A 27851-nucleotide genomic window follows, 5' to 3' on the forward strand; every position below is an offset into this window, starting at 1 on the left:
TCTGTCAGGATCAACTTGTCTTTATCACAATGAGTTTCTCTCCCATTGCTTTGTGGTGGTCTTTTAAACTTTCCATCCTTTTGTGCAGCACCTCTCAACTATTTTTGCTCTGAGAACCACTAAAGACAGTGTGGGGCACTTACCCCTTCACTTTTTGGTCTCTGGGGACCAGTGTGGGGTAGAAGGGCAGGAACCACAGTCTGCTCCTTGTGTCTTTGGAAAGACAAAGGACTTGGGCCATTAAGTTGCAAAGTCTCTGGAAATTTTGAAACTGGACAGGGTGGGTTGGAGAGGGAAGGATTAAAAAAAGGAAAAGAAAATTTTGCTTTCCCCAGGAACCTCCCCCATTTCCTCAGATCTCTGTGGGGAAGCTGAAATAGGTCCAATACTTCTTTCCTTACCCAATCTAAACTCATTTGATGGCTTTAAAAATACAAAGTTCTTCCAGCACCTTAGGCTCAATATGTTAAAAACTGAACTCCTCCTCTTCTCTCCCAAATCCAGTGCTTCACATAACTTTCATCACAGTCCACAATGTGACCACCCTCTCACAATCTGTAGCCATGGCTTTAACCTGGAATCTTCCCTCTTTCAACTCCCATATTTGGTCTATTGCCAAAAGCTGTCATTTCTTCCTCCAGAACATCTCCTGGATCCACCCCTTCCTTTTTTCATAAGGCCACCATGCCGGCCCAGGCACTTGCCATATCCTGCTGCCCTGTACTTGTTGAACTCCCTCCCGCAGGCGCTCCCATTTTTAGCCCTTGCTGAAGCGTGGATCATTTTCCTAAAGTGTTATCTGCACATGCATCTCCACTCCTTAAAAACTCCAATGGTTTCTCACTTCTCTCTGCATCAAGCAAAAACTCCTGACTGTTGGTTTTAAAACATTCCATCAGCTCTTTTCTTCTTCCTTTTCCATTCTCTTTTCCCACTTCACCCCACCTCATACTCTTCAGTCTTCTTCAGCTAACATACTGTGCCTTGTCCTCATCTCTCCCACTCCCTCCCCCTTCATATATGACAGACCACCATTCTCCCTGTCTTCAAAGCTTTTCAGAACTCACATCACCTCCTGGTCTTCCTGATTAATTTCTAAGCTCTCTACTTTATATCCATCCCCAATTCTCATAACATAAGTACTCACGACCTAGCCCTCATACTACTTATATCTATTCCTTCCTCACTTTAGTGTCTGTCTCCCTCACTATAATGTCACCTCCTTGAGAACAGAATTCATGTCCTCTAACTTTACTGAACTATCTAAACATGTAGTACAATGCTCTAGACACAGCAGGGGCTCAAACATTATGGATTGATTATGTTATATGTGACCTGGGTCCTTAAATCATACACTTCACACTGCTCTGGGCCTTATATATGACATGAAGATGGGGGGGGTGGGATGAAGAGGCATTCAGACTTGAGATCAAGGTTTCCCAGGGTGGAGAATGCCATCCAACTCTGAAGGATAGAGGCTTGACCAGACAGCTAAGAGCCACGATTCTGCCTACTTACATCCTCATGTCTGAAAAATGGGAAACAGTGACCTCTAAACCTCACTCTTGAGCCGTTCTGTCTCTCCAGGACCAGCCTGTTGAAAAGAAATAGCAGACACAGTAGTAGCCGCCCCTCTGCTCTCCCTTCACAGTCTAGTTGGTTGAGTGGGGCAGGGGTGGAACAGCAGAGGGAGATAGTGATGATATTTTGAGAAATGGACTGATTTGAGGTTGGGAAATGGGTCAGGGTGTTGAAAAGAATGGAAAAAACACCTGGTGAGAGGGGCTGGGGCTTTTAACAGAGAGGGGCTGGGACTTTTAACAGTGTCGGGGGGAAATGTGGAAAGGCCTCTGTTCCAGAGGAGCTGAAGGAAGCCCTATAGGGTGGCCTGACGCCTCCCTCCAACAGGTACATTAGTAAACCTGAGTAGGAGGTGGAGCCTTAGACTCATGCAACCTTTCATCTCTTCGGTTGACACATGGCTAAGGTAGGAGATGACAAATACACAAGCAGGAAGTAGAGGACTCTGTAAGACACTTTGGACTATAGTTACAAATATTACAAGGGGTAAGGTAAAGTTGAATACAGCTACAAGTCCCCTGAAGTCTCCCCCTCTAGACTTTAAGCTTGTGGTGGGCAGGGAATGTGCCTATCAATTCTGTTATATTGTATTCTCCAAGCTCTTAGTACAGTGTTGTGCACACAGTAAGCACTCAATACATACCATTTGTTGAATGATCTCCCTTAAACCCATTCCATCCAAATTATTGTTGAAGATATTTTTTGTTATCGGGACAGTGTTTAATCAAATTTTGATACCAGGATGACCTTTAGTCAAACTTTATTTCTTCCTAATATGAAGAGGAAAAGAGGGGGAAAGGGAGCGCTGTGTGTGTTTGTGTTTTGCATTCTGTGACTCCATACTGGGACGTTACTGAGGGAAGGGCTGGGATTCAGAACCATCCCCCCCCCCCACAAACCCACTTCCAGGAAGGCAGAACTCCAAACCAACTAGGTGCCTTTTAGGTGGTTCAGGTCAGGGATGTTCCTGGCTGCTGCAGGTGGAGGCAGGAGTGGGGCCGGAGCAGGTAAGCCATTTGTAAGATTCTTTTCCAAGAATTCTGCAGACTCCCCAGCTGTCTAGCTTGGGGCATGCCAGGAACATGGCCAACCTGCGCTAGGCCCTCACAAGGAATGGAGTCCGATAATAACAATTATGACATTAAATGTTTACCCTTTATTAAGCACTGGAGTTGCTGCAAGATTATTAGATCAGACCCAGTCCTTGTGCCACATGGGGCTTACAATCTAGCTCCTTCCCATTTTGAAGATGAGGAAAATGAGGTCCAGAGAGGTTAGGTAACTTGTCTATAGTCACACAGCAAGCCGGGGCAGAGCTGGGACTAGAACTCAGGTCTCCTGATTCCCAATCTTGTCTATATCGTGTTGTCTTCCCATCAAAATTAAACAAACAAAAAACTGCTTTCCAAGAGAGTACAAATGAACTAAATCTATTGCTCATCAGCTATAAGTTTGCAACCTTCAAAATTCCTGGCTGCCTCCATCATCCTCACTGGCCTCCTCTTAGCTAGGTCCCTAGGAGCGTGGCTTAGTGGAAAGAGCATGAGCTTGGAAGTCAGAGGTAATGGGTTCTAATCCTGGCTCCACCACGTGGCTGTGTGACTCTGGGCAAGTCCCTTAACTTTTCTGTGCCTCAGTTACCTCATCCGTAAAATGGGGATTAAGACTGTGATCCCCATGTGGGACAACCTGATTACCTTGTATCCCCCCCAGTGCTTAGAACAGTGCTTGGCACATAGTAAGCGCTTAGCAAATACCATCATCATCATTATTATTATTATTATTAGTTCCTAGTTCCTCCTTTTCTGCTTCTTCATGTAAGCCCTCCCTGTAAAACAGCTCAGTGACTCCCATCCCTTTCAACATCAGCCTGAACTGCCCTCTTCTGTCTCCAATACTTCCATCTGCCTACTCTTTCATTCCTCTCTGTGCTTCTTTTTCCTGGTCAACTCTCCCAAGTGGTGCAATTACTTATTACTTCCACCTTAGACACCCTTCTGCTCCATATGAGGTTATAATAATATAACTATTATTAGCTAGTTCATCCTGTGGAACCTTAAAGGGCTTCTTCCTCGGTATTTGATTTTACTCTATGGATGTTTATATGACAAAATATCCTAAAACAAACATCTTTTAATAGAAGTATAGTAGTTATACATTGTGGCTAATATACATGACCTAGGATTTTAATATGGTTTCTGCATGATTTTATCGTTTAAAGGAATCTAAAGTAAAAACCCCTTAAACCTACCAAGAAAAATAATTTTGGACCTGAGTCCTAACTGCATTTTTGGGAAGCAGCGTGGCCTAGTGGGAAGAGCACAAGCTGGGAATTAGAGAACTAGGGTTCCAACCCTGGCTCTGTCAGTTGCCTGCTGTGTGACCCTGGGAAAGTCATTTAACTTATCTGGGGCTCAGTTTCTTCAAAATAAAATGGGAATTCAATAAAATAATTCAATGGGAATTCTCCCTCCTAGTTAGATTGTGAGCCGCATTTGAGTCAAGGACTGTATCCGATCCGATTAACTTGTGTCTACTACAGTGCTTAGAACAGTGCTTGACACCTACTAAGAGCTTAACAAATACCATAATAATAATAGTGAATGGAAAGGGCTTTCATAATTTTTCCAATGACCAGACTCTCCAACAATTATAAAAAGAACAAAACCTGGATCATTTGCAGAGTCCTTCTTAGGCAATTTTGATTCATTTCCCTTGTGTGCAGGGATCAACCCTACCAATTCTATTATACTCTCCCAAGCCCTTAGTACAGTCCTATGCACACCGTAGATGCTCAATAAATACCTTTGATTGATTTTAGGCTGAAATAGCTTTGGGGTCATCTGAATCCTTGCCTAGGCACAGGGGTGGAGAATGGACAGGCTTTTTGGTGTAGCTGGGTCAGGTCCACAATGACTCTGGAAGACTTTTAATTTAAAGAGAAAATAATTATTTGAGAGTTGGTAAAGCCATGATGGTGAAGGGGTTTAAAAACTAAGAAAAAATGAACTAAATCCAAGACTGTAGTTAAATTTTATTTCAGTTCTATTGTTAAATTACACAATCAAAGTCAGTGGAATGGTTTGTAGATCTACACAATTAGACAGAGGTCTACAAGTGGAAATCAGTAGAATTTATATGGTTATGACAAAACTGTATCCTTATATTCATACACCCCCCTATATACAATAAACAGTATAGACAAATAAAATGTACCTAATCTCTGTAAACCATGCACACCACAGCATAAACACAAAATGCATCTTCTCAATGGGCTCTTAAACTGGTTTAGAGTTTTGTCCTGTGTACAGCATTGCCTTTCAGTTTTAAGAGCAAATTTCTTTAATAAAAAGTAAAATACATTTGAGACACCACATTGGTGCTTGGGCTTCTCAAAAAAAAACAAACTAAAAAACCCCACTATACAGGAAATGATTCTCATTTTCTCCAAAGTACTGTCTTCATTTGACTTTGTGGAGGTTTTTTTTCTAGTTTTTCAATTCATAGAACTCCCAGGATTGCCAATATCATTTGTCAGATGTAATGGGACTTTTAATTGCCGACACAGGCTCAGAGTAATAAGAATGCATTTTTAAAGCCTATTTTCTGCTTTCTGCCCCAGATGTTTACATAATAGTACGGATGAAAATATATAGTGCAAATGAGCATTGTATTAAGAACAGGAATGCCACATTCAGATGCCTGCAGCTACCTACTGGTGACAAGAAGGTCAGTTGGCTGGTTAAGTCTTTTACAAAGTGTAACAAAGCATGTAAAATTGAAATTGCCAGTAATTCCAATGCATTAGTAGCGTAGTGGGCTACATACAAAATTTCTGAACTTGCTGAACTTATAATTGGTATCTTTACAGTATTTTTGCATAGAGAATATCCTATCAAATCATTCTTCTCCACTAATCTATTTTCTTGAGACTTCATTCTCCTTATGAAATCTTAAGTGCTATTACAGAACTCTTCTCTCTCTCTAGTTTTCTTTCTCTGCCCTCCCCCCGACTCCCCACCCCATTCCTCTTTACCCCAAGCCATCAGAAGGTCCAGCAAAAAAGTAAAAGGCTCTTCATTTTCAGAGTTAACTCCCATGGCACACAGGATGGTAACACTTACCCAAGAACATTTTAGGCAGTTCTTTAAATCCAGATCCCATTATGATTATTTCATTTAGCTACTTGATCCTGTTTTTAAAGGACAAGTTGTGTTATTGAATAACTATGGCTGTTAATATTTATGATAACAGTTACCTACAGTCCATCATCATTAAGAAGGACTAATGCTTTAAAATGAACAAGCTTGATTTGCAACATTATAGAAAAGATTCAGAAAGCAAACAACAGTTCAAAGGTAAATTTGACTTCCAATTGATCAAAAATAACTTCAGTAATCTTAAGGAAGAACACAATGTCACTACTAGAGAGTTTCTTGATTAGGGCATTGTTATACAAACATTGATAGGACAACATCATAGAGATAGATATTTTTCTAGCTTAATCATGTATTAACCACAGTAAATTCAGCAACAGAAGTTTAGAGGTATGAGAAAAATGACTAAAATTAGTTGATTTTTGAACAAACACAATTTGGAGAAGTCTTCGCTGAATGTGCTATAACTCTTTGAGAATGTTTGAAATTATATTGCCCTGCAATTCTGGAAACTTTCTTTCCCTTAGCTTTTAGTATGTAAAAATGCCTCAATGCAAGGGAAATCCAGTTTTAAAACTCTCAAAACAGGTATAATAAGTTAAAATTTTTAGTTCTTTACACAAGATGCATGACCTTTTTTTTTAAGCCAATATTTATACACCAGCAATTTCTCTTGGGGGAGACACTTTTAAAATTGCACAGCTTGGTAAACTGCTCCAAGCAGCTGATGTTCTCATTTTTTCACATTCAAGTTAATAAGAAAGTGAAAGACTTTATGTTTAACTTTCTCTCTTTTGGGTTGGTTAATGCTCAGCATGGAAAAAGAATGACGACGGAATTTCAACAGTGCATCAGGAATAAATTATTAGCCATAAGTTAAAGGGTCATTTTTATCTTTCAGGCTATTTTATAAGTACTTTAAAAACTTCTTGAAATGTCTAAGCATCCATTTTGGGTGAACCTTGTTGGCTTTTGTTTTTTGTAAATAGTCCAACAAACCTAAAAAAGGACAACTGAATTACACATTGAGATTATTTTACCCACATACAGTATAACATGAATGCAAAGGCAACTGCAAAGGCAACATTTTAACCTTTTTGCTTCCAATACTGAAGAAGCAGAATTTGAGCTATTTCATCTTCTAAGACTGGTTATGGTTTTATTGGCGTTTTTGGACTAATCTTCATCAATTTTCAAGCTTCTATTATCGCCATTTCTCTACATTCCCTATGTAATCAGTAGTTGTATTGTCAGTCTGCTCTCTATTGTGAGCTTGTTTTGCTTTCAGGATCTTACGTTGCTCCTGACGCTTCCGTCTGGCTTCTTGATGCTCTTTCTGTCTCATGTACTGGTACCTTTGCAAAAAAAGGTCTTTTGCATAATCATACAATTCCATGTCTAAAAAATTGAGGGTCTCAATATGTTTTTGAGTCTGTTCATCTATTTCCACACTAGATGCCCTTGTGCTATTATATTGTGTAAATGGTGAGATGAAGTTCATATTGAAAGTTTTCTCAAACAGGTACTGAGTCTTCCTTTGAAACTCAGTGAGCCCAAAGAAAGCCATGCGTTTGAGGTTCTCTTTTGCGCTGTCTAGAAGAACTTTGTTTCTTTGCTCTTCTGCCATGACAGACAAATTGTAACATCCGACCAGACTCAGGTCAGACAGCATGCGGACCTGGCGATTGTTGGCTAAATTATAGGGGCAATCCATAAACTCCTTAAGGGAACAACCCGACCAATCATCCCCTGTGTAACAACTGGGCAGCTCTTCGGTTGTGGGGGACCTTCCATCGCACACGTGCAATGACGCTTTCCACGTTGCTCCCCTCTGGACGTGCCTCCACTCGCTCAGGTATCGGGACACAGGGTCTCGAAGGATGGTGATGTAGTAAAAGTTCCTAAGGGGGAAAATGGAGAAAGCACACTTTTAATTGCTTATGGTCGTGGGGACCGTACATCCACCTCCATGTCAAACAGAAACTCCTTACCATCAGCTTTAATGAACTCAACTTGCCCCTTCCTACCTTGCCTCACACACTTCACTCCTCTAGCATCAGCTTGCTCTCTGTGCCCCGATCTCCCAAATCCTTCCTCTGGCCTGGAACTCCTTCCCCTCTATAGATGCCCAACCCCCACCCTCCCCACTTTCAAAGCCTTATTAAGGTCACCTCTCCTCCAAGAGGCCTTCCCTAAGTAAGCCCTCTTTTCCCCGACTGCCTCTCCCTTCTTCGTCATGTATGTATTTGGATCTATTGGTGCCCTTTAAGCCCTTGATACCTCACCCTCACAGCACTTATGTACATATAAATAAGAGATCTATAGTCTTATCTAGACTATAATTTCATTATGGCCAGAGAACGTGTCTATCACCTCTGTACTGCGCTCTCCCAAGCACTTAGTACAATGTTCGGCACAGAGTAAGCACTCAAATACCACTGATTGACTGATTAACCGTCTCAGTGATCTGGCAGGACTTTTTAGTTTTAATTTGTTTCGCTATGTCTGACTCCCTGCCAGGAGAATGGGTGTGGAAGATGACGGCTCCCCAGAGGGAGGCTCTGGGACCCTGAATGACCTGAAGAAAGGGGTGGGAATATTCCTCTCCTACACATGGGCAGAAAGACTCTGTGCTGGGTACAGCAAGGGGGCAAAGAGGTTCAAGGGGTCACTTACCATCCCTTCACACTCCTCTACTCAAAACCCCGATCATGACTCCCATCAGTTTGCTCTTAAAGATCAAGCTCACTTCCTTCAGCTTCAAGATCCTTCATCAGTCAAGTCTTTATACTCTCACTTACTTAAGTTCTGCTATCCTCAGTAGTCTACCTGAATGCATCCTTGCTCAACTTATTTGATTCAATCTTCTGTCTTGACTGTACCTTTTTCCCCCCACACCTGGAATGACCTTCCCCTTCGCAGAGACCCATCACCTCCTGGTCCTCTCTAAGGTTCACTCTCGTTCCCAAGCCTTCCCTTGGAGGAAGTGACCATCATACCACAAGACACAGATGAGTACATTGCATAAATAACTTTTTCCAGTGTTTCATCTCTCAATCTGTCATTGTCACACATGTCCTCATAATTTGATCTTGACAATGAGCCACACTGTTCTTATGATAAAATCCTGAGCTGCCACTCGAAGATCCTGGGGCTGTTTTGGGATCTGAGACCTTTGACATGAAAAGCCACTGCCCTACTAATGGCTGGGTGCCTGATTGATCTATCAATCTATGGTATTTATTGAGTGCTTTGTTTGCAGAGCATTCTACTAAGCATTTGGGAAAGTATACTATAATTGATCCATCTGCCCTTTTTACCTACTGATAGCCCTCCTCTCTACAACCCCTTTCTTTGAGAATGTGCTTTCCTAGGCCTGGAAGGGTAGTTCTCTCCTGATAACTCCCGTTTGTTTTTTGTAACATAAATACTGTATTTACTTGCATGACTGCCTCCACTGCAAAGTTTCTGCCCTGCCCCCCTCAATTTTTGAGGAGAAAATATGTCTTTTGCAGCATTTGCATGGGGAAGGAAGAAAGGAAACGTCAGGATGCTGTGGCATTCAGGCTAAGCTGTGAAGATTTCTGAAATGTGCCCATATGCCAGGGCAAGAAGGTGGATTGGGAGTGAAGGACCATTCTCTTCCTTCTCCCCTGCTTGTCTCCTCCTATTTTTCTTCTCCTAATTCCATTATTGCTAGACTTAATTCCCCACATAAAAGCCCCTTCCTATTCCTGGGTTGCAAAAAACATGACAGTTATGTGGGTAAATATGGTATCTGTCCTGGCTGGGGGAAGGCAGCATGGCCTAATGGAAGAAGCACAGGCCTGGAAGTCAGAGGACCTGGATTATAATAATAATAATAATGTTGGTATTTGTTAAGCGCTTACTATGTGCCGAGCATTGTTCTAAGCGCTGGGGTAGATACAGGGGAATCAGGTGTTCCCACTTGGGGCTCACAATCTTAATCCCCATTTTACAGATGAGGTAACTGAGGCACCGAGAAGTTAAGTGACTTGCCCAAAGTCACACAGCTGACAAGTGGCCGAGCAGGGATTCGAACCCATGACCTCTGACTCCAAAGCCCGTGCTCTTTCCACTGAGCCACGCTCTGCCACTTGCTTACTCTATGACCTTGGCAAGTCACTTAACTTCTCTATGCCTCAGGTTCCTTAATTATAAAATGAGGAATCAATACATGTTCTCCCTCCTATTTAGATACAAGTGAATCCGTTCATACAGAGTCCCTGTCCCGCTTGGGGATCACAGTCTATTTCAGCACTTAGAACAGTGCTTGACACATAGTAAGTCCTTAACAAATATTACTATCATTGTTATTATCGTTGCTAAAAAAAGGAAACCATGATAGGTAGCAAGTCACTCATTTAACACCAAAGTGATTAGATGGTAACACATTTCAATCATTCCTGCCAGGAATCGATCACAAGGGATGAGAAGAATACAAACTATTTGCTCATATCCCCAAACTCCTTACAAATACTAGGTAAAAGAGACTCAGAGGTTTTAAATCAGCTATGTAAGAATACCTAATTGTGAAAATCAGGAGACAATATCCTTCTTTGTTTTAAGAGTCTCACTTCCACAGATAAATGCTTCTGTAAATTTGAGATAATAATGATGATCATATTTATTCAGCACTTCCTGGGTTAGATACAAGATCATAAAACTGGACAAAGTCTTGGTCTCCCACAGGGCTCACAATCTAAGTGGGAGTATTTTGTTGTCATTTTACCGAGGAGGAAACTGAGGCACATAGAAGTTAAGTCACTTGCCCAAGGTCACACAGCATGTCAGTGGTTAAGCTGGGACTAAAACCCAGGGCTCAAGACTTCCAGTCCTGAGCCCTTTCCATTAAGTCACACTGCCTCCCAGCTATTTTTCCAGGTTTATCTCCTCCTTTACATGAGAAGCAGCATGATGGAGTGGATAGAGCACGGTCTGGGAGTCAGAAGGTGATGGTTCTAATCCCAGCTCTGTCACTTGTCTGCTGTATGACCTTGGGCAAGTTACTTCACTTGTCTGTGCCTCAGTTACCTCATCTGTAAAGTGGGAATTAAGACAGTGAGCCCAATATGGGACAAGGATGGTGTTCAACCCAATTACCTTGTATCCACCCCAGAGCTTAGTACAGTGCCTGGCATTTAGTAAGCACTTAACAGATACAAACCTGGAAGACCAAATGCTTCCTATGCGGTCTTGAACTAGTCCACAGTTGGGAGATGGCCATGGTAAAGCAAGACTGTGCTGAAGGGAGCGGGATGTGGGTAAACAATGAATTTGGCCACTTCAAAATGAAATGAAAATCCCTTATGGTGTCACTTCATGTTGAAACAATCCTAACCTCGGCTTTGGCATCTGTCTGGGAGAAATGACCCAACTGTGCACTGGCTGTGTAAACATAGAGCCTGCCTTTGCTTACTGTATGGGTCTTGTATGAAAAGCTGCAGCTCTTTCAGCTTAAATATACCTTTGCCTTTTTGATCCCCTTTGTTAAATGCCAAAAGAGGGTGGAAGAAAGAGGTGCAGAATAAAATAAAAATCATTTAAGATCTCAGATTGAATTTACAAGCACCTTCAAAACATGCTAGAAAGGGAATTTTGGTCTGTATTTACTCTGTTTAGATAATAACATTGTTCTCTTGGGGGCATAAGCAAGAAATAATTTAAACACACCACCGAGCAGATAACAAATGAGTTATGTGCTTCCTCTGTTGTCAGGGGGACTATTGTGTAAGTTATGGGCAGGGAAAATGCTAATTCTGTTGTATTGTAGTCTCCCAAGTGCTTAGTACAATGCTCTGCACATACTAAGTGCTCAGTAAATACCACTGACTAAGGAGAAGGCTTTGGGCCACAGGGGCCTGAGGGCAGTATATGCCTATAAACTCTCTGAGATTGAATTTCTTTTTCTGTGGGTCTTCTTCATGAGGGCTCTATTGCTATAATCTTCATTTATCACTCTTTTGAGATAGTGCACTCTCATTTTGCAATAATGTGATTTTTCAGTTCGAGAGGTGTACCTTGGCTCAAACACCTCTCTCCTTTCAGAGTGCTCCCAATCACCTCCAGCAAGTTTCCTTGATGGTTAGTTTCAGCACAGGTGTATTTATTTATGCCCATGCTCAGCACTTGTGTATTCATTCAATAGTATTTATTGAGCGCTTACTATGTGCAGAGCACTGTACTAAGCGCTTGGAATGAATAAGTCGGCAACAGATAGAGACAGTCCCTGCTGTTTGACGGGCTTACAGTCTAATCGGGGGAGACGGACAGACAAGAACAATGGCAATAAATAGAGTCAAGGGGAAGAACATCTCGTAAAAACAATGGCAACTAAATAGAATCGAGGCAATGTACAATTCATTAACAAAATAAATAGGGTAATGGAAATATATACAGTTGAGCGGACGAGTACAGTGCTGTGGGGATGGGAAGGGAGAAGGGGAGGAGCAGAGGGAAAGGGGGAAAAGAGGGCTTAGCTGCGGAGAGGCAAAGGGGGGGTGGCAGAGGGAGTAGAGGGAGAAGAGGAGCTCAGTCTGGGAAGGCCTCTTGGAGGAGGTGAGTTTTAAGTAGGGTTTTGAAGAGGGAAAGCGAATCAGTTTGGCGGAGGTGAGGAAGGAGGGCGTTCCGGGACCGCGGGAGGATGCGGCCCAGGGGTCGACTGCGGGATAGGCGAGACCGAGGGACGGTGAGGAGGTGGGCGGCAGAGGAGCGGAGCGTGCGGGGTGGGTGGTAGAGAGAAGGGAGGAGAGGTAGGAAGGGGCAAGGTGATGTAGAGCCTTGAAGCCTAGAGTGAGGAGTTTTTGTTTGGAGTGGAGGTTGATAGGCAACCACTGGAGTTGTCTAAGAAGGGGAGTGACATGCCCAGATCGTTTCTGCAGGAAGATGAGCCGGGCAGCGGAATGAAGAATAGACTGGAGCGGGGCGAGAGAGGAGGAAGGGAGGTCAGAGAGAAGGCTGACACAGTAGTCTAGCCGGGATATAACGAGAGCCCGTAATAGTAAGGTAGCCGTTTGGGTGGAGAGGAAAGGGCAGATCTTGGCGATATTGTAAAGGTGAAACCGGCAGGTCTTGGTAATGGATAGGATGTGCGGGGTGAACGAGAGAGACGAGTCAAGGAGGACACCGAGATCGCGGGCCTGAGAGACGGGAAGGATGGTCGTGCCGTCCACGGTGATAGAGAAGTCTGGGAGAGGACCGGGTTTGGGAGGGAAGATGAGGAGCTCAGTCTTGCTCATGTTGAGTTTTAGGTGGCGGGCCGACATCCAGGTGGAGACGTCCTGGAGGCGGGAGGAGATGCGAGCCTGAAGGGAGGGGGAGAGGACAGGGGCGGAGATGTAGATCTGTGTGTCATCTGCATAGAGATGGTAGTCAAAGTCGTGAGAGCGAATGAGTTCACCGAGGGAGTGAGTGTAAATGGAGAACAGAAGAGGGCCAAGAACTGACCCTTGAGGAACTCCAACAGTTAAAGGATGGGAGGTGGAGGAGGCGCCAGCGAAGGAGACCGAGAATGACCGGCCAGAGAGGTAAGAGGAGAACTGGGAGACGACGGAGTCCATGAAGCCAAGGTGAGATAAGGTATGGAGGAGGAGGGGATGATCGACGGTGTCAAAGGCAGCAGAGAGGTCAAGGAGGATCAGAATGGAGTAGGAGCCATTGGATTTGGCAAGGAGGTCATGGGTGACCTTAGAGAGAGCAGTCTCGGTAGAGTGGAGGGGACGGAAGCCAGATTGGAGGGGGTCTAGGAGAGAATGGGAGTTAAGGATATATATCCTTTTGCAATTATGCATTGTTATTTAATCTGATTCCACTACTTGGAAGTATTTTTGTGACTGTCTCTGTTATAAAAGAGTGTGATCTTATTGTATTCAAGCAATGTATGTTCTTTTTAAATGTGTATTTAGTGAGCGCTCCCTGAATGAAATGCACTGAATCAATCAATCAGTGGTATTTATCAAGCAAATTGTCAAGCAATTACTGTGCGCAGAAGAACCCTGGACTAAGTGCTTGGGAGAGCACAATAGAGTGAGTAGACATAATTCACGCCCTCAAGAAGTTTACAGTCTAGCAGGGGGAGACAGATCCTTATAAATTACAGGTTGTAAGAAGCTATGGAGTACAAAGATGTATACAAAATGCAGTGGGTGTGTGTGTGTATGGATGGTGGAGGGCGGCGGGAGGAATATGGAGTGGGAGATGAGGTTAATCATGGAAGGCAGTGTGGCTTAGTGGAAAGAGCACGGATTTGGGAGTCAGAGGACATGGGTTCTAATGCCGACTCTTCAACTTGTCTGTTGTGTGACCTTGGGCAAGTCGCTTAAGTTCTCTGTGCCTCAGTTACCTCACCTGTAAAATGGGGATTAAAACTGTGAGCCCCACGTGGGACAAGCTGATTACCTTGCATCCACCTCAGCACTTAGAACAATGCTTGGCACTTAGTAAGCGCTTAGTAAATATCACAATTAAGGCCTTCTGGAGGAGAGGTGATTTCCAAAGGGCCTCATAGTATTATTATCATTACTCAGACTAGGTTCCTATAATGTTTCCTTTCCTAAGAGGTTGGAGGGTTGAAGACAATCAGATAATTGACCCGCCTTACCATTAAAAAGCCCATTAACCTTCAAGTGGACTATGTCCCACTAAGTGCTGTCAATAGAGAATCAAATCCCTCTGGAGTGGGATCCTCCAAAATTAAAAACAAAAGCCTCAGCAGAGCAAATTCAGTCTTCACTGCAAGTGAAATTGACGATGTTCATCTTAGACTCTCTATATGCAGACCATGGCCTGTAATGGGCTTTGTATAAGTATTATTCGGTTACTTTCTACCATTGCACTTTTACACGGGACTAGGGGCAGAGCTGACATTAAAATCCAGGTCTTCCAACTCATAGGCCACTAGATGTCACTGTTCAACCAAAGGTTTCTGGTTGCGTGGCCTAGCACATCTCAACACATCTTAGCACTGTCCCGTTTCAAATACTCAGGAAAGCGATTTTGAAGGACATTTAATTGAGATGAATTAAAGGAATCATGGAATAGTATCTGATATACAGTGTGGTGGATCAGGGCTGAGGCAAGGGTTATCTAAATAACCAACAAGCCATAGACTGTAAGCTCATTTTGGGTAGGGAATGTGTCTGTAATACTATTGTGTTGTAATAATAATGTTGGCATTTGTTAAGCGCTTACTATGTGCACAGCACTGTTCAACGCGCTGGGGTAGACACAGGGGAATCAGGTTGTCCCACGTGGGGCTCACAGTCTTAATCCCCATTTTACAGATGAGGTAACTGAGGCACAGAGAAGTTAAGTGACTGGCCCACAGTCATACAGCTGACAAGTGGCAGAGCTGGGATTCGAACTCATGACCTCTGACTCCAAAGCCCATGCTCTTTCCACAGAGCCACGCTACCTCTCTACTACTTGGGAGAGTGTTGTACTCTCCCAAGCGGTTAGTACAGTGCCCTCTACCCAGTAAGCACTCAATATATATGACTGATTGAAGTCATAGATTCACTGAGGTTCTACTTGCATTAAGTTAAAAAAAAGTACCAGAGCTTTAGCACCTCAAACACCTCTGGGGCAATCAAACTCCTTGCAATTATAAAAAACAAAACTGACACCCCACTCTCAACCTGCAGCATACAGGTTGAAGACATACATATCCTTACAGTCTGCCATCTTCCCTAGCTCTAATTTATTTTCACTTCTGTCTGCCCCTCTAGATTGTAAGATCCTTGTGGTCAGGGAATATGTCTACCAACTGTATTGTTTCTCATGTATTTAGTACAGTGCTCTGCAAACAGGAAGTACTCAAATACCATTGACTGATTCAATTAAGGCACACTGTTATAGGGACTCTTCATATAGCTGGACTTTTTTGGTAAATCTTTTTTCCTTTCATCAGAATTTATCTTTTCTTGAAAGAGTTTCTATTTAGCACATTTGTGAATCTTTTTTGTATTAAATGGCAATATTTTATTTATGCTTGAATTGCACCCAGGGCTTGAGGAGTTGGGTTGTTTTTTCCCACCTCAATTTTCTTCAAATTCAGTTAAGTGTGGCAGGATTTGTCTCCCAGTCCTATAAAAAAAAGATGAGAACTACAGACAGGTGGGTTTATTTGGCTGAGGGTGACATTATTATGTCTTGGCACTTTTAGAGGACATCAATAAATTTCAATCTTTTGGGGGGATACAGGTTCACTGAATACCACAATAAGGCTCCTTCCCACCTCCTCTCCATCCCCAGCTTTTCACTCAAAGAGAAAATATCAAAGCTGTGTTACAGGAAGAAGGCCAGCACAACTGTAAACTCTAAGGTTATAGCAGAAATCAATACAAAGTTAATGTAAGAAAGGAAACAAATCCTTAGCCAAAATCAATATGAGCACACTTTTTTTTAAATTATACTTGGAGTTCAGCCTTTTCACTTTGTATTCTTTAGTTATGACCAGTGATTAAGAACAAGGCCGAGTTACCATACCAGTCAGTTGGAAAATAAATGATTTTTCAAAGAAACTCTGCATATGGAAATGGCCTCAAGTCCGTTAAGGAGGTTTGTGCCCTTTGCCTTCTAATGAAGCCTTTGACAGCTCAGTCAGTTTCCCATTGAATGAAAACATGGTAGGAATGGTTCTATAAATGAATGGGCTTTAATCTCAACAGGCTTAATATAGGAATAAGTTCCCTCAACACCTAGACATAGGAAGATAGGCTAGTGGAAACAGCACATAGCCAGATCTGGGAGGCAGGGGGACCTGAGTTCTTATGTTGATTCTGATGCATGGCAAGTTTTGTCATGTCAGGGCAAAGCCACTTAAACTCGCTCAAGGCCTCAGTTTCCTCAACTGCTAAAAGGAGATAACAGTACAAGATATGAGGACAAAATGATATAAGTAGTGGGAAAATATTTTGGAAGAAAAAAATGAGATTCAAATTTAGGTGATGTTATTCCTGGGAGTCTTATGTATATGTTTCTACTTACACAAGTACTATGACCTTGGCCTTTTGCACTAATGTAAACCAGCAAAAACACTTTTATATTCCTGGATGGGTTTCTTTTGGTGTTTGAGGTTTTTTTTAAATAAATCTTTGAAGACTCAGCACTCAATATGGGCAAGGAATGTGTTTGTTATATTGTTGTGTAGCACTCACCCAAGCACTTAGTACAGTGTTCTACATATAGTAAGTGCTCAATAAATACAATGATTGATTGCTGTTGATGAATAAGGCTAAATATAAACATGTAGCGCTAACTTAAAGGCAAGTATACATAAAGGGATTTCAGCCCTGTGGAATAAAAATTTTAAAAATAAACATATGCAAAGTAAGAAAATTTGAGTAAGAGATATCCTTTTTCTAACACCATATTAAGGACATACTGTCCATGAATTTATGTAATCTCTGCACTTGAATCTTTGGACATTTGATATTTGCCCTACTCCCACAGCACTTAAGTACATATCTTTAAATTTTATATTACATATTTATAAAATTTGTGTATTACATATCACATTTATATTAATGTCTTTCTCCCCTCTAGATTGTAAGCTTGTTATCGTCAGGGAATGTGTCTGCTAGTTCTGTTGTATTGTACTCCCTCAAGCACTTAGTACAGTGTTCTGCACATAAGTAAGCTTTCAATAAATCATTGATTTATTTTGTAAAATCTCCTGAAACCTATCCCATTTTGCATATAGTAAAAAATTCCAAATGTTTACTCTCTGGCACATATCACTTTCAAGCTTCAACGTGTGTCCCCTAGGTACTAATGTTTTGAGACTCGGCTTCTTCCTGGCCATACCCTTAATGTTTCATAGAGTGCAAACCTGTCTCCTCTCAGCTTTCCCTTTTTAAGCTGAAGATGCTCTCTTTTCTGTGACACCACATCACAGCCTCTCTCCACCTTCCTGCTCTTCTTTATTCCTCTTCCAGCTCCCTCCCCTTTCTCTAGAACTGCACTGTAACTGCACAGAATTTATATCTTAATAAATCCAGGCACTGGGGGTGTGTTCTATAACATTCCAGATGATGCCAAGTACCTTATGGGGCTTTTTGGCTGTTACTTCAAACTATGCCAAAGATTTGAGGGGCAATTGACAATGAGGCCAGAATCTCTTCCCTGAGTTATAACTAACTCTGAGCTTATTGTCAAGTTGTCATACTTTGGGTTATTTTCCTTAGATTCATTGCCTCGCATTTAGAGTCTAGCTGACATTTTTCTGCTTGCTCATTGTTTCTGCAAGCTATCCCCATCAGTTTCACAACTTGGAAAATTTTAGTGTCATCTGAAAACAAACTGAGCACTTCCTCATCTAAATGTATCAAATACTAGCTAAAATAATAATTGTGGCATTTGTTAAGTGCTTAGAATGTGCCAAACACTGTACTAAGCACTGGGGTAGTTACGTGATACTCAGGTTGGACACAGTCCCTATCCCACATGGGACTCACAGGTCTAAGTAGGAGGGAGTAGAATTTAATCCTCATTTTACAGATGAGGAAACAGAGGCACAGAAAAGTTTAAGTGATTTGCCCAAGGTCATATAACAGGTAAGTGGCCGAGCTGGGAATAGAAGCCAGGTACTCTGACTCCCAGAGCTGTGCTCTTCCCACTAGGCCAGACTGCTTTCCTAAAACCAATCGAAGAACTCACCCCACTCTCTACATTTCTTCACCTAGAAAAGCAGCCATTTATCTCTACTTTGTTGTTTCACATCTCTGTCAATTTTGTATCCACAGCTGAACAATGCCTCCAATCCCATTATAAACTCAGATTTGTTTTAAAAGCCCTTGATGTAGAACCTTAACAGGGGACTTTTGAAAATCTAATATATTGTATCCCCGGGGTTTACCCTTAACCACATGCGTGCTGACCCTTTCAAAGAACTCCAGCAGAAATACCACAGTTATTAGTCAGACATGATTTTCCCCTTACAGAAACCATATTGTGATTTGCTCAGTGATCCTATGCTTAATTATAGATTCTTCCAGTGGGCCAGGAATAGAAGAGGAACTCACCAGTCTAATTCCCAAAGTCACCTTTGGTGCCCTTCTTATTTGTAAGACATTTCTTTGGCTCACTGCCAAGTCTTCAGTTCAAGTGGCCTTTTCAAACAACAGGTGATCCACCCTGGGCCAGCAGTCCTGGAACTTCTTCTCTGAGTCCCTTCAGAATTCTTGAGGATGTTATCCCACTGGTGTTTTGTAGGATTCTAGCTCACCAAGTTTTTTGCAACCTCCTGGGTGCTTCACAATTGAATCCATCATCTGTCTGCTATAAAGCTTGAATGAGGAAAGGGCGCAAACACCTCCCCAGATGAAGACTGAATTAAGGAATCCATTAAACCTCTCACACTTTCTCTCTTTGTCATTCTTGAATGGCATCTTTCACCCCACGGCCAACAAATGGTCGTAGATTCCTTGGCTGGCTTCCTCCTGAGATCTGTTTCAGAACCATTTATTATTAGTTCTGGCAACCCAAGGAAGGGTTTCTTCAGTCTCCCCTTTGGTTTACTTAACTTTCTCTTTGCATCTAACACCCACCATTTTTTAATTAACTTTAGGTGTTTTAAAGGATAGCTTTTTTTCCACCACTGACATTTTTTGTTTCATGACTTGGGAAATTTGCAAAGCTCTTTGCTCACTTGGTTTTATTGTTCTGCAGCCAACATTTTTTGGGACTTGTATTAAGCTGTTTTTAAATAGTTTCCCAGCTTCTTGTAGAGTAGCTACTACTTGCAACTTTTTTTCCAAACCAAGGTTTGCATTTTATTCTAGTTCCACTTTCTGAAATTTAATATCCGGTAGTTGGCTTTTTTTGGCTTCTTCTGTCCAGCAAGAATGTTAAATTTTATCATGTTAATTGAAAATGCCCTGTTTTAACAAAGTTGCAACCATGTTTTTCTGGATTGAAAAGAGGAAACACAGGGGCTGAGGGCAAGGAAACAGAGGTTGCTGGGATAAGCCAGAGGGTCTTGCCCTCTGAGAATCAAGGTTTCTCCCACTTCCTCTTTTTGGGCACTCTGGGTATTATTCTTGCTGAAAGAATCTTTTTAATAAGAAACTAGATGCTCTGACTGGGTTGACTAAAATTTTGCTACTTGCAAAAGGGGGATATGATGAGATTACTGAGCAAATGGTCCTTTTGCACACAAAACACATTACCAGATATGTATTTATAACTCATAAGGAAATCCAACATGATTCTCAGTGATTACATTAAAAGGTGCAGTTAAAATCCGGGAAAAAAGACTCTTCCATTTAAATGGAAGTCCCTTGGAATAAGACAGGCAGGTGCTAAGCTCCTAGCATATATGATGATTAATGCAGAGCCTGAATTGTTCTTTCAGACCCTGAGCCGGTCCTTTGGGTCAAGGTTGAAGAAACATACCCCAGCAAGGGAAATTCCTGTTTCTTATCAATCACTCATATTTGTGGAGCACTTCTTATGTGCAGAACACTGTACTAAGACCTTGGGAGAGTACAATATAACAGAGTTGGTAGACACACTCCCTGCCCACAGAGAGCTTTCTTGTACAGTACTTGTTCTGTGGCTGAGTCAGGGCCTCTGGTGCTGGTACTCTAGTCAGGGGGATATTTCTCTAGTGCAGTGCACTGCTACATTGAGCAAGGGAAGGACTAGGAAAGAGGGAAAAGGGAAGCCATGTTTCACCCTGATGGCAATGGGCTCTGAGATGCCTTTATCTTTTCAGGAGAATGAGGAGAGATTGGCGCTGAGCAGATGATTTTAGTATTTAAAGAACTTTCTGCGGGGTGCAAGTGAAGTTAGTTTAAAAAGCTAGATCAGCGATCACGGGGCTCAAATTCTGCAGTGAACACAGCTCTACGTATAAGTTGGCCATTAAAGATGCAAACCCCAAAGTCAGACAGCATTTCTCTTGGAAAGACTGGACAGTATTTTTAGTAATAATAATAGTAAAATTGTGATATTGTAAGTGCTTACTTTGTCCTAAGTGCTGGGATTGCTACAAGGTATTTGAGTGCTTACTGTGCAGGGCATCATACTAAGTATCTGTTTACTTGTTTTGATATCTGTCTCCCCAATTCTAGATTGTGAGCCCGTTGTTGGGTAGGGATTGTCTCTATTTGTTGCCGAACTGTACTTTCCAAGCGCTTAGTACAGTACTCTGCATACAGTAAGCGCTCAGTAAATGCAACTGAATGAATGAATGAAAGTGCTTGGAAGAGTACAATAGAGTTGTAGACATAATTAGGGTAGCCACAGTCCCTGTCTCACATGGAATTCACAGACAAAGTGGGAAGGAGAACAGGTATCAAATCCCCATTTTACAGAGAAGTTAATTGACTTGCCCAAGTGGTAAGGCTGGGCTTAGAACTCAGATCCTCTGAATTCCAACCCTCTACCCTGTAAGCCCGTCAAACGGCAGGGACTGTCTCTACCTGTTGCCGACTTGTTCATCCCAAGCGCTTAGTACAGCGCTCTGCACATAGTAAGCGCTCAATAAATACTATTGAATGAATGAATACCCTGCCCACAAGCCCTGACGCTTTCAGGAGGATTTTTTCAGTAATAATAATAAATGCAGTATTAAGTCCTGGAGTAGATACAGGGTAATCAGATTGGACACAGTTTCAAGTTTTAGCTCTTGGCTTTTCTGGAAATACAATTCAGCAGCTGCAAAAATTACTGCAGTTTTATGGGAACCTTCTGGCTGCCCATCTCCCCCTCCTGCCCCCCCCCACGTTTCCCACTCCAGAACTTGATCCCTTGGTTACTTGCTTATTCTACACTGACCCAATCACTGGTAACTTTGACTGAATAGAATTTAAACTCCCATTTTAATTTAGAAATAAAACAATGAGAAGCAGCGTGAAACATGAAAGAAGCAGTAATTTAACTTCTCTGGACCTAAATTACCTCATCTGTAAAATGGATTAACATCTCCGATTTAAACCTTGAGCCTCAGATGAGACAACCTGATTAGCTTGTATCTCACCACCAGACCAGGCCTGGCACATAGTAAGTGCTTATCTAGTACCATGGGGGAAAATTAAGAGAGCCAGGCTTGGGTTACCATCTGTACTTTAAACCACTTCTGCACACAGATGATTCCTAAAACCTATTTCAACAAATTTATTGAGCACTTAATGTGTGCAGAGCACTGTACTAAGCACTTGGGAGAGTACAATACAATAAAATAACAGACACATTCCCAGCCCACAACAGGTTTATAGTCTATGCCTTCCTCTTTCTTCCTCCCCTTCCTTCCCCTTGGATCTAAAGTCTCCACTTGCTCACCTGGGTGGAGGCATTATGGCCAGCGAAAATTTAGGCAGTGCTCAAACTTACTCTGGAGTCTTTGCATTCTCCTCCTTGGTTCCTAGGAACAGAGATGCCACTGCTAGAACCAGGTGGCAGCAGCCGAACAGGAGGGAAGCTCAAAGTTTAAATGAAAATGCAATACCCAGACGGGATGGACAGGTCAAAAATCAGATAAATGGCATCCTACACATATCAGTTAAGTCAGTGTGGGGAAACGAGGTTAAGACAAATGCTCTCTTTTGGTGTTAGGCCTATTTTTAGGACTAGCACAAGGAAATGCTTCTGTTTCTGCTAAATTAAGGCTACCCACTTGGGAGCTATAAGATTATTTTTATGACTCACAATAATGTTTTAAAGCTTTGGGAGAGATGAAACCAAAACACTGGGTTTTTCTATTCAGTAGAATTCTTAACCAATTCAGGCTGTGAACACTTTATGGGAGGCTATCTATAATGCCATTAATTTTTTTTTCTTCCTAGGAATTTTTCTTCAAGTATTTGGGCTACCAAAGTCATGATTAGTTTTTGATCAGGTCAGAGAAATCTGAATTTAGAAGAAATTGGTACATTCCCATTCCTTAACTGCCACATGTGGTAAACAGATGGAAAACTTCTCCTTTCCCTAATTCTACAGACAGGGGTCTCAGAGTCCATGGGGAATGTTTAGGAATGGATTCAAGTTCTACCTTGGAGTCAGGAAAATACTCAAAATCAAAAATTTGGCCTGGTGAGAAAAATCAGAGTTTATAGTTTGCCCTCAACTGTAATCTTAGAAAAGACAAAGTCAGCCAAAAATCCAAAGATCATCTTTTTTAAAGGGTATTTTTCCCTAAATAGCTCACTGCATTTGAGTGAATGCCACATGCCAGTTCATTCATTCATTCAATTGTATTTATTGAGCGCTTACTGTGTGCAAAGCACTAATGAAGAATTAGTTGGTGTCTGAGATTTAGGAGAGAGTTTTTAGCTTGCTACCCCCAAAATCATTTGTATTTCAGATGACAGAATGGGAAAATTAATGGTTTTTTTTTTTCTGAGATTTAGGAGAGAGTTTTTAGCTTGCTACACCCAAAATCATTTGTATTTCAGATGACAGAATGGGAAAATTAATGGGTTTTTTTTTCCCACTAACTAGTTTTCAAAATCTTGGATTCTTCTCTCAGCTGAGCTGGTCACTTAGCAATGGGCAACTACTAATCCTTCTGTGTAAGAATTGCTTTGCACCCCTTAATCCACCCTCTTTCCCAATCCTTCTGAAATTTTTGGAGGGCAATCAATTCATTATGGGCAGGGAATGAGTTTGTTTTGTTGTGTTGTACTCTCCCAAGTGTTTAGAACAGTGCTCTGCAAACAGTAAGCGCTCAATAAATACAATTGATTGATCACTGCATCACACCACTTTAGAGGTCCTTTTGAGGTCTCTGTCCTTTTGAAAATCAAAGTTTTACACCCTCAATGCTTATCACAACAGACGGCTTGTACTGGAGCGTCTAAAGGAAGTGTATGTTTTTAAGGCTTCTAATAGCTGTGGACCAAGAAGTTACAGCTGCATCCTAATGTAAATTTGGGCCTCTGGGTGATGGTTTCAGCCTTTCAGTCTTTAGGGTATCTCACTGCCTAAAAGGGCCAAGGCATCTCTCAGGCAGTTGAATTGGTAAGCATGGAGTAAGTACTCATCTGTGGGATCTGCTTAGTGTTTGTTTTTTTAACGTTTTTTTCCTCTAGAGAGAAATACATTTGTGTATAACTATTTCCCTAGTGGTAATGGGGCAAAATTTGTACACAATGAACACTGCTATAGATAAAGCAGTTACATATGACTGTGAATCATAGCTGGAAATCAATGTCTGGAAATGACATAAGCTTACTTCTGAAATGTATTTTCTACTGTAAAAACCAAACAATAAAGAAGACCTAGACATCACCATCCAGGTGAAGACAGTCTGACCTACAGTTTCCGACTTATGGCAAACCCAGTCATATGCTTGAGGCTAAGTAATACTGCTGGTTTCTCCCATTTAATCTGTCATTTGTCATCATGTCAATGAGATGTCAAATTCAATTATTCCCAAAAGCAACCTAGAGTGAAGTACATAACTATGGGTTGGAGTTTCTAACCAGAGGTGAGGGAGATGCCAACAGACAGAATTTACAGATGATTCTTCCAGGGTAAATTTCCTTGCAATGCTGTGTCTTATGGATAAGAATAATAATGACAAGAGTGGTATTAGTTAAGTGTTTAATATGTGCCAGGCACTGTACTAAGTGCTAGGGTGGATACAAGCAAATCAGGTTGGACAGACTCACTGTCCCACATAGGTCTCACAATCTTATAGGCAGGAAATACATGGACGATGCTCTGTGTGAGATAGAGGATTCATGGAGGAATGGTTTGAGGTAGAACCAAATTACTGAATGACTTTTCTAAGACTGATTCTCCTGGGCTTCTAATGCATTCTTTCAAAAGTAGGGAGAAAGCACAAGTCTGCTGTAAAAATTTCAATGAAAAAAAAAATGTTTGCCCTTTGTATCTAGGATCTTTATACCCTTCCCCCTCACTTTGGATGATTCTGTTTACTTAATTTGTCTATCTGAACTGACAAAAAGCACGTACCCCAGTTATGTTGCATTTGAGAACTTGGTTATATGTCCTCTTCTATTGTGGGGAGTAGTCATGGTGTTTACTGATGGCCTGCCAAATGCAACAAAATGTACTAAGCATTTAGGAAGTACAGAGGCCCAAGCCCATAGCACAAAAATAATTTGGGGAAACACAATCTCTTTGGGCTTAATTCTCCTTTTCAAGGTGAGGTGGGATCAAGCTGAGCACAGATGGGCTTCCCTAAGGCCCGTCCTTCTAGTATTCTGCCTTCTTTCCAGAAGAGGAGACATTTCAGTCTCTGCAGGCACTATGCTCTTCTGAGGCAAGTCTGCTGGCCTGAAACCAAAGCTACATTCACCTTCCCAGGCAACCCACATCTGGAGGTACAGAATGGGAAGCAGCAAGTCGTAGTGGATAGAACACAGGCCTGGGAGTTAGGAGGTCATGGGTTCTAATCCTGGCTTTGCCACTTGTCTGCTGTGTGACCTTGGGCAAATCACTTAATTTCTTTGGGCCTCAGTTACCTCATCTATAAAATGGGGAGTGAGGCTGTGAGCCCCACGTTGGACAGGGACTGTGTCCAGCCCGATTTGCTTATAACCACCCCAGGGCTTTGTATAGTGCCTGGCACATAGTAAGCACTTAACAAATACCACAATTAATATTATTATTATGGGAGGATCTAAAGGTCCTAGCTAGCACCTGACTTGAGTCTTTTTGTTTGGTTTATGCCATTTGTTAAGGGCTATGTGCCAGGTACTATACTAACCACTGGGGTAGATACAAGATAATCAGACAGTCTCTGCCCATATGGGGCTCCCAATCTTAATCCACATTTTACAGATGAGGAAACTGAGGCACAGAGAAGTTAAATGACATGCCCAAGGTCACACAGCAGGCGAGGGGCAGAGATGGGATTAGAACTCAGGTACTTCTGACTTCCACGCCTATGCTCTATCCACTAGGTCACATTGCTTGGTTGGGAGATGGTCTTCCAACTCCAGCCCAGGCTGAGGCTTCAGCAAAAACCACTAATCCGCTAAAGTCGGAACATGACTGTTCAAATGCCAGGTCAGTCAAATTAAATTCTTGAGTTAGCTCATAGATTTCCTTTGATTAAAACAAAAGTTATAGCTGTTGTTTAATTTTCATTTTGGGTATTGCAATTTAATCTGTTCTCCTAATTGCTTCTCTATCATTCCTAGTCCTGACACTGGCATTGCTCAGTCTCGCTTATGTTTTGAACTCTGCTCACGTAACTTTCAATTTAAATTTTGGAGTAAAAAAAGTTCTTAAATAAAAATGCCCAAGCATTTTCATGACAGTCTATACTTAATCTTGGGTTACTTCCATAAACTAGGAGGTTTTCTTTTTTGGCCCCAGGAAGAATTCACTTAAACAATTCTAATATAACTTGTCAATTAAAAAATATAACCAGCCTAGAAAATGAGGGCAATTTAAAAATCTGGGGCAGAATTCATTTATCTGAGAAACAATTTAAACCATGGCCCTTCTGAATGCTAAAAACAAAGGAATTGAATTTGTCACTCAAAACAGCTGCAAGGTGTATTTCTAATCTAGAAATACAGTAACACACTTTTGGAAAATTACATGCAACCTTAATCAAAGCAGTAGTTGGCATTCATAAATTATAAACACTGCTGTAGTTTTAACGTTTAAATTAAATTCGACTGGAGGTTCTTTTCTACTCTAGACTGTGGGGAAGATATTGAAGAAGGGATTGAGAACATAGTTCAATCCTACTTCTGTTTTGTCCCTGCAGTTCATAATTAATACTTTACACAAGCATCATCTGTTACTACACCCAGAGGAAAGGAATGGTGTCGGAGTAACTTGCTGATATTTACGGTTATTTACAAGGTCCTGGATAAATATCTGAGGAGAAAAGATGAGTAGGAAATACCATGTGGCACTTTCCCCACCTACAGCTTAGCAAGATACAGCAGTATTAATAACTAGGAAGCCTGTTTATTTCCCTTTTAAAGGTACAAGAATGAAAAATAAAGCTGGTGATTTTTTTTAAACTAAGAAAACAGATGCAAGGTTTTAGAGCCAAGAATTAGTCATTAACATATGTTAAATTTTAAATTTCCTCAGGTCTGTTTTAAAAGTCTGGATTCTTTCTTGCTCTCCATTCTCATCATGATGTTAACACTAAAAATGCAGCAGTGAAAGCAGTCCATGTTAGCAACTCAAATGAAACCATATGCATTTTGTGGAAGTCAGTGAGAGTGCCTTTCACTGAACAATCAAAACAACAGGAGATGAGGCTCACTATTAAATCAGTGAATTTTGGGTTTGACTGACTGTAGTATTTTACATTTCAAAATAGTTTTATGAAAATATTTCCCAACTTAACAACTGAAGCAAATAATGGGGGTGAAGATTTACAAGACTGCTATTAGTTTAGCCACATTTAGGGTTCCAGAGAAGCCTCCCCTGTACAGAATAGGCTTAAACTATAAGTATGAGACAACACCACTTTCACAGACAGCACGCAATGCTACATTAAAACTCTAATTCTGGAAAACAGCTGGAGCACTTCTAAAAACTGCTTTAAGAGAACCTGGAAATGAAACCTGAAGCAATTTCTGTCCTCCTTTAGAAATAACAAAATGCTGCCCTTCTCCCAAAGCAAAGGGAATAATGTTGTTAGGCAACTGTGCAAGAACCAGTGAAATGCCATGGGATCTTGCCATAAATCAGACTGTATTTACGGCAACATTTACTCTATCTAAATGTGGTTGCAGGAATTGGTTTCAGCTTGTAACTGATATTTTTGTGGCGTACAAGATGTAAGCTTCAAAAGCCTACAACTCCATAAGCAGTGGTTTGCAGAGATGGAATAGGGGTGGTTTTTCATTTTCTAGAGTCCATTCACCCTTCCAAGAATCTTAATGCCTCATTGATTCATAATACAGTACATAAAGATTTCATTTTTCCTGCACACAGTGATATATTATGGAGGCAATCTATTTTGCCACTGAAAAGTTTGCTTAGTAGAAAAATTTGGAGTTTTGACATTCAGGAAATTACAGTCATCTGTAAAACACGATTGATATGCCAAGGCTAACATTTTCACTGCTCTCCTGGAGCCAGAATAACTATGCTAAAATATTTATTATCTAACACAACATCTTTTTGGAAACATTAGTTAAGTTT

The 27851-nt window shown here is 41.5% G+C and overlaps 1 protein-coding gene across 1 annotated transcript in view; it reads right to left on the bottom strand.

The window, feature by feature from the left end:
- Positions 1 to 4595: 4595 nt before the first annotated feature.
- Positions 4596 to 27851, bottom strand: part of HS6ST2 (heparan sulfate 6-O-sulfotransferase 2) — a 323440-nt gene continuing 300184 nt past the window's right edge. Inside the window, exon 3 of the mRNA XM_029067743.2 lies at positions 4596 to 7639. Within this exon, the coding sequence (XP_028923576.1) occupies positions 6943 to 7639 (697 nt within the window). The 3' untranslated portion in view covers positions 4596 to 6942. The remainder of the gene's footprint in view (positions 7640 to 27851) is intronic.

This window comes from Ornithorhynchus anatinus, chromosome 6, assembly GCF_004115215.2.
Source record: "Ornithorhynchus anatinus isolate Pmale09 chromosome 6, mOrnAna1.pri.v4, whole genome shotgun sequence".
Lineage (NCBI taxonomy): Eukaryota > Metazoa > Chordata > Mammalia > Monotremata > Ornithorhynchidae > Ornithorhynchus > Ornithorhynchus anatinus.